General features: G+C 36.1%; 1 protein-coding gene across 4 annotated transcripts in view; it reads right to left on the reverse strand.

Moving 5' to 3' along the window:
* Positions 1 to 6,682, reverse strand: part of LOC111461127 (serine/threonine-protein phosphatase 7-like) — a 9,123-nt gene extending 2,441 nt beyond the window's left edge. For all 4 annotated transcript variants that reach the window (XR_002713532.1, XM_023104627.1, XM_023104636.1 and 1 more), the window contains exons 1-8: positions 6,409 to 6,682; positions 5,741 to 5,837; positions 3,710 to 3,867; positions 3,566 to 3,616; positions 3,330 to 3,491; positions 2,700 to 3,245; positions 1,779 to 2,252; positions 1,451 to 1,591 (exon numbers count right to left, since the gene is read on the reverse strand). Coding sequence is in view for 3 of the 4 variants with exons in the window: in XM_023104627.1 (XP_022960395.1) it covers positions 1,451 to 1,591; positions 1,779 to 2,252; positions 2,700 to 3,245; positions 3,330 to 3,491; positions 3,566 to 3,616; positions 3,710 to 3,867; positions 5,741 to 5,837; positions 6,409 to 6,645 (1,866 nt within the window). In the remaining variant the exon portion in view is untranslated. The remainder of the gene's footprint in view (positions 1 to 1,450; positions 1,592 to 1,778; positions 2,253 to 2,699; positions 3,246 to 3,329; positions 3,492 to 3,565; positions 3,617 to 3,709; positions 3,868 to 5,740; positions 5,838 to 6,408) is intronic.
* Between the last annotated feature and the right edge of the window lie 1,099 nt (positions 6,683 to 7,781).

Raw genomic sequence — 7,781 nt, forward strand, 5'->3', positions numbered from 1 at the left:
TTTTTTTTTTTTTTTTTTTTTTTTTTTTTTTTTTTTTTTTTTTTTTTTTTTTTTGATGAGGAACATACAATTTTTCCAAGGAAAAAAACTTCATACGATGAGAATGAATTGTCTATGAATTCAGTGCATAAGGAGCGAAAGATGGATCTATAGTTGTTCCAACATTGCCACCCAACTATTAGCCACAAACCTTAGGGGCCACTTATTTGTTGCAATTTTAAAATGTTCAACAACCACAGGCAAAAGAATCAAGATATAGGACACCTTGGATGACTACTACATTCATTTCTATAAGAAGATATTGTGAAGACATTATGCACATAGAGAGGAAATACGTACTTCTTAGATAGGTTGATAACCGTATAGTGATTTTTGGGCATTTTGATATATTTTTTAGAACTCAAGAATACAAAGGTACAACCAGTAGAGGAGGGAGGCCATTGGGCTTTTTCGCTACATTCATATCACAAATTTATAGTTACACATTGATTCCAGAAATATCTTTGTTATATTAAATTATATCAGATGCATGATTCATTTTATATATTAAAAAGTTTTTAGTTAAGATACCATTTTGATCCCGTACTTTGGACTTAAATTCCATTCAAGTTATGGTATTTTCTTTATGTACTTTTAATACAGCTTAAAATTGGTCCCTAGTGTTAGTTTGAAGTCAATTATTTAGTCAAAATTGGTTAAATAATAGTAATAATTTTCATGTGTATTTTCAAAATTTATAGAATGAAGGATAATAGAGACTAAATATATTTTACAAAAATTAACAAAACTAAAAATAGGGACTGATTTTAAGCTTTATGGGAAGTATATATATTAAAATGAAATGAAATCAAAATATGGGGACCGAAATGATATTTTAACCAAAAGATTTAATTGATATTTTATCAATAAATTATATTAATTTTGATCTAAAGTAATCAATATATTCATCCAGAAAAAATCCATAAACCTTCAACAAAATTCTACTTTAATTTTATTTTCCACCAAATGTAAATGGGATATTATACATTCAAATCATAATGCATTTTGCATAAAAATACAATCATCTTTCAGAATTATTTATAGTATAAAAAAAATGAGAAGGAAAGACAATATCATGTATTTTACGTTATTTTAAAACAGATAAAATTTTGGATGCTTGTGAGGTTCCTGAGAAACAGCCCGGCTATTTGGAGTACAGTTCATTCAATGCATACCTTGAAGAGCTAACAGAGACTTGATTGAAATATGATAAAGAATACATCGACAGGCAGATTAACAAAGTTTTCCTCAATTCTTGATTTTTAAGAACGTATTCAACATAAAATTCACATATCAGACATCTAGGCATAGTCTTACATTACCAACTACCTTATATGTTTTCCTTGTTCAGTTCTATAAAATATTATTTAATGACAAGACAACTGAAAACAAGAGAGCAGAGAGTGGATACCTGTGGGAAACCCGGAGCGCTAAATAGAGTATATAATTTCCCTGATCCTCTGTCATGATCTGAGCTATAACCCATTATCATATCATCAAAATCAATTTTGCCGTCCCTTGAATCTGGACCTTCATGTGATCTAATGATCAACTACAACATTTACAAGAAAATAAAATAAATCAATAAACATGTAGCTCGAAACTATAACTCCTAAAGTTGGTTTCAAGCACAACTCAAGAGGAACAAAGATTTTTTGAACCAAGATGTAAACAATAATGGCATGCCACAAGTTTTTCATAAACAAACATGTTCATTAATCCACAGGTTTGAGTATAACCTTTAAATTAGACAGCTTTAAGAATGCTTCAGTCACATCAGGACCCCACAATAAACCTGCTCCTCTGGCTTGGTTTTTCCTTAAACCATCGACTTTAGAAGGATCCGACCATAATACATCTGCCAAAATTATATTTGGATCTTCATCTTTAGTTGGAACATCAACAAAAAACCTTTCGAGCTTGGATAAGTCTTCTAAGGATCCAATCTCCAGCTCGCGTGTCTTCCTTTCCTCGTAATTCTGCACATCAGGATTGCATGGCTTACGAAATAAACCTCCATGGGTTGTATATGCTTTTCCAGCAATAATTGCAGCCAAAGGAAGTTCCTTAAATGTTTCCAAGCACCTGTGATATACATTTTCACCTTGCTCGCCATATTTTGTCCTTACTTCTTTCTCAAAACCGTAGGATGATGTACAGATTCTGGTTTCATGATTTCCACGGAGTAGACATACTCTATCAGGCATTAAGATCTGTTTTTTTAAAACAAGAAACCAAAGGCATCAATATCTGTTTTGTGAGCCTCATCAATAAAGGAGGCCCTTAGGTGTTAAATAGATGTGCATTTTCCAGAAAAAAAAAAAAAAAAAAAAAGTGATCAAGACTACCTTCTCTAAATCCTAACAATCCAATTCCTGTTCACAGCGCACCATTTTTTTTTTTCAGAAACACATTCAAGGGTGCAGTTTTGTGAAGACAATAAAAGAAAATGCAGTGAACAAAGAGCTAGATTCAAAATTGTGTATGCTCTACATAAGGGCAATATACATTAGTGGTTATAAGTTATACTTCTAACTTTAAATTTTCTTCATGAATATTTTTTCACAAATAGGTTCATTCAAATTTTTTTAATGTCATGCATGATTGTTTGCTCCTAGCCTTCTATACAATTAATAACAAGTAAAACAATTTCAATTTACCTTCCACACCAATAAGACCAAAAGCACCTCCAGTCCCCATGCTCCTCTGTCCACATAATTGCCGTTAAAAACATAATATTGGCTCTTAGATGGTAAGTTAGCAAGTTCAAAGAGGTGAAGTAAGTCGTGATAATGACCATGAATGTCCCCAACTATAACAACTTTTGAAACTTCTCCGTGGCAGTCAATTTCCACACAGTTTGGTTCCTTGTGAAGGATGCTTGCAGCCATATCTAGTATTTCATCTACCACAGAAACTGGCATGACAAGTTGAAACTCTGCAGGCGAGTAATTTCGTGAAGACTGTTCCAGTGTTTTCATCATCTCTACAACCCACTCTAAGGTTAAGCAACCATGTGGTGGCCAACTAACAGTGTGCTTAACATGTGACAGGTCACAATATTCATTCTCGAGCCTAGACTCAGCCACTGCCTGTTCAACTTCAACCATTATAATTTGTGCGTCTCCAAGAAGTACATCATCATTGCTGGAGTCAATTGGCTCGACCTCTAGACTCTCTGTTGTCCACATATCATTTGCAATTCCCTATTAATGTAATTTGCATTTTGTATTCAAATATAGAATTTATTTTGAATGAATATAAGAAAATTTTGCTTCTTATAACCCTACCTGTTCAACAATATGGGAAGGTTCAATCTCCACATCTTTAGCTCCATCAACAATCCCACATAGAAGCTCTTTCAATCTCAATAGCTGTTGCACTTGCTGGCTGTCTAGGTCTTTATATGATATCCTATTCAAAATGTCAACAATATCCTTGCACTTACCTGCCTGCATAATACTTTGTCAATCCATGAATGTTGAACAAAGATCTACATTAAGGCAATTGACCATGCAAAACTTACCATCCTGTTGATGTAAAAGCACATAGCACTAATCACATCATTTTTTGTCACCTGCAACACATTAAACATGCTTTTAATTTCACATCCCATTGCCTTGTCCTAAAAGGAAAATAGTTATTATTCCACCTGAGCATCTTCACTTACCCTTGAATCTCGGTCATTAATAACCCGATGAGAAATTTCCCTCAGCCTCATAAGGGAATATACTTGATGATCATCCAATTTAGAAAATGAGTATAAGTTCGTGGTGTCCACAATTTTCTGACATATATTTTGTATGGTCTCCAATTTATCATCCATATCTACAATGAATTAGGGCATTTTTATGTGACACTATGTTATAGAAAGCCACTAAAAGACTATGCAAGAGTATAATTTGTTGTGATATATAAAGCTTTGTGATATCATGCATGGTATGCCACTTAGCACACTTCTGAATTGGAGAATCTTGTAAAAAGAGAAAAGGAGACGAGTTTTACACGGTCACCAAAAATATTCAAACACTTCAAAGTTTGAAACAGAGTTTCCTGTCACAATATTTTTTTAGTTTTTAAATTTAAATACAATGCACTTCAAGTTTTTATAAGAGAAACAGCTTAGTTTTATTAGAAGAAATAAGAAAATAAAATTTGTACCAAGAAACTCAAGTAAAAAGATTAACACGCTACTTAGTTGGCTTTCCCAAATAGCTATCTGCCCCATAAATTCTGGAGTTGGCAATGGTCTAATTCATTCCTCGATCATTTTTATTCCATCCCCTTGACTCAATAGATTTTCATTAAGGGCTTTGAAGTTTCTGATTCTAAGTCCCAGCTCTCAACTGAGGGTACTCAACCTAGGGAATTTGTTGCACGAATCTTGGTGATTGATGTTACAAATGAGTGACTCAAAAGACGATCTATTTGACATAACTTGTTAAACTAGAATGGCGACCTTACTTGATTTAGTGAGTAATGAAGTTGTCAGTTTATGATGGTTAACAGCAGAGATGCCTATTAACCAGATTCACATTGGCTTCTCTAGAAGCACCTGATGCAGGAATGCCAGGTTTGTGATAGTTAATTCCCTCTTGGTATAATTCAGTTCCAAAGCACTAACAATATAGTCAGGTTTCTCTCTACTTTTGAGAGCATAGAAGAGGTATGGGAGCCACTTATACGGCTGGGAGGAAGATAAATCCACCAGCTGCTGACTATAAACGATGAAACAAGCAAGGAATTACGAAGCATAGGGTAATTGAACTCCCTTTACAGCAGAAAATTAATTTTCCATGAAAGAATGGGGAATACTTCGGACATCAACCTATCAGCTATCAGCATGGGTTATCAAGAGATATCAACCTGCTTACCATAATGAACTACAACGTTTTGGATGAACCTACATTTAATGGTTTTCAATGGCAGAATAAACATGGAAGGCATGATCAACTGGTTGAAGAATATTGAAAATCTCTTCAAATACTTCAATTCTGATAGTAAAACGGTTTTGGTTGGTGGCATAGAGACTAAGAAGGTGCTTCTACAAGGTGAGAGCATTAACAGGCCTATTGGAGAAGGGTTAGTAAGTACCAGATAATTTCTTGACCAATAATCTATAATTAATCAAGGAAAGCATTCTCCCCATCAACAGCCCTTCCAGAACACGAGGAAAAAAAATTATACAGCCTATAGAATGAATTTTTTCAAGTAATCCAACATACATGCTAATTCATGACATACAGACTTAAAGTGGGAATTAGAGTGTAGAATATGAGCATCCCAAACATTCTAACCTACAATGCAGCAATCATATTAAGTATTACAGCTATAAAATAGCAGATCAATGGTGTCCATTTCCTAAAGCAATCTCAAAGAGAGTGGGAGTTGCAGGATCCGTCCTCCCGAGGGTAAATTGATAAACATACACACTGCCAATTTAGCTGACTGAAGTGTACTTTACAAGCCATGCACACTTGAATTTAGAATACTGACCACAAATATGCAGGCATCTACAGTCGAAATAATTACAATGCAAGTGTGCAGGATAGTAGCATAACAAAAATAGCACGTTACATAAATTTTGGTGCTAAGAAGATTATGATCAGTTCAAGTTTCAAATAGTTCAATTACTATGAAGTTATGCACAAAGAAAAGAACAAGAGCTAAATGCTACTCACTAAAGACCAGAAATACCTACCAGCCTGAATTACTACATTACATTTACTTTGCAGAGGAAGGATCGGAGAAACTGGTGGTGCAAGTGAAGCAGGCACGTTAGAGAAAACAGGATGTGCCTGGGGAAAAAATTACTCGTAAGTCCTACTACACTGAAAATATGAGGGCACGATTACTGCAGAAAAACCTAATGTAAAGGCAAATGCAATTCTCAAAACGAAGAAGAACAACATTCCGATCCCGATTTCCAGAAATAACAATTATTCACAAACGCCCACAATTTTGAATTATAATTAAGTGAACATAACTAGAACGTATATCAGTAGAAAAAGACACGCATACACTCAACTCAAGTATTTTAAACCCTACCGCTGTAGAGCATCATAAATCTACTGCAAAGACATACGCAAATGGAAATCGGTTAGCTTCTAAGTATCACAGCTTCTCGCTAGTTTTCACTCCGAGGAAAAAGAAAATCAAACATGAATCCAGATAAACACACGTATGGAGCTCCACTGGAGCAACGTATCTAGCTCAGAAAGCCTCCGTTTCCGTAAAACAAGAGCTAGAAAGAAAGCGGAGCTATATCGTTTGCGTTTAAGAGGATTGGAAACAGAGAAGACAAAATGAGATGCTATGAAATTTACAAATGGAAAGCGAAACAAGAGAAGAGTATAAGGAAGAAGATACATCTTCGGTATCGTTATCAGAGGATGAGAGGTCAACGCCGTATCTGGTGTCGGAGGGCTTATGGCGGTCGGAGTTGGAGGTGGTGGCTCCGGCGGTATGCTCGTCGGCGAATTCCATTCTCCCGCCGAACCGCAGGTGAATGAGGGGGTTGTTTGGAGACGAGACTACAGAATCAAGAACGCTGACTGAGGCACGGCCGTCATCGATTTGCGTTTGTGGTATTACATGGATGTCCATGGTCCAACTATTAAATTACATTTATGCCACTGCCGTTGATATTTCCCTGTCAGACTTTTGAGTCTACTCCTTTTGTTTCCATCCTCAACAATAGTTCCCAACGGAATTCCTTTTTTTTAAATGCATTTTTCTTTTTAAGTATTTTTATTAAAATGTTTTAAAGTGAAAATATTTATATATTTGATCATATTTTTCCAAATAATTAAAATATTATGATATCAAGAGGCTGGTGCGTGTCGATGGTCGCTAGAGATGGCAACAGTTGTCGGAGATGGGATGGTAACTAGTAGTCACTAGTGGTCGTGGTTGCTAAAGTGGACATTAGAGATGGGCAATGGTCGAAAGTGGGTGGTGGCCGTTGTTATTGATGGTAAGCACTAGTGATGCTGACCATGTAACGACCCAGGCCCACCGCTAGCAGATATTGTTCTATTTGGGCTTTCTTTCACAATCCACCCCCTTTGGGGCCCAATGTCCTCGCTGGCACACCGTCCTTCCTCCAAACCAATGTGGGACATATAATCGTATTATGAAAATTGGATCGAAACTCCAAATTAAATGCGTAAAAAGTTCTTAATTCAAACATTTTGAAATAAAAATTTATAAATTGAGCATATTAAACTTTAGAATTATAGTAATGTGTAAAGTGGATTGGGCCATAAGATAGGCAGCCTAAAATTAAGCTGAAAGAAGCGCGGGCTTCAGTAGTATCTATGCAATAAATGGAAGAGCTGAGCGAATTATATATGTTTTTTGGTCCCATTCTCCCATGTGAGCGTCCCTCGAAGGCCGCATCCGCCCAACCATTAACAACCGCGGCATTTGCCCACCCTTCTGCTATTTGCCTCCGATTTTTCCCATTGTCCAGCTCCTTGTTTTTAACACACACACACGTAGTGGTTTTACAGGTTGCGCAGGAATCTCTCGCTCCTCTGCAATTCTCCCTTTTTAGGGCAGTGAAGGTTTTTTTTTCTCTTCGCTGGCTGAACCCTCCTCATTCTTAGCTCGAGTGTGGTGGGTATGAATAGATTATTGGTTCAAAAGGAAAAACAAAAGCCTGTAATCACATTTCATGATTGAAGTGTGTGATTCTCAGAAAAACAAAGGGCCGGGCGGGGGGTGGGGGGGGGGGGGGG

The sequence above is a fragment of the Cucurbita moschata genome, unplaced genomic scaffold, assembly GCF_002738365.1.
Source record: "Cucurbita moschata cultivar Rifu unplaced genomic scaffold, Cmos_1.0 Cmo_Scf00002, whole genome shotgun sequence".
NCBI lineage: Eukaryota > Viridiplantae > Streptophyta > Magnoliopsida > Cucurbitales > Cucurbitaceae > Cucurbita > Cucurbita moschata.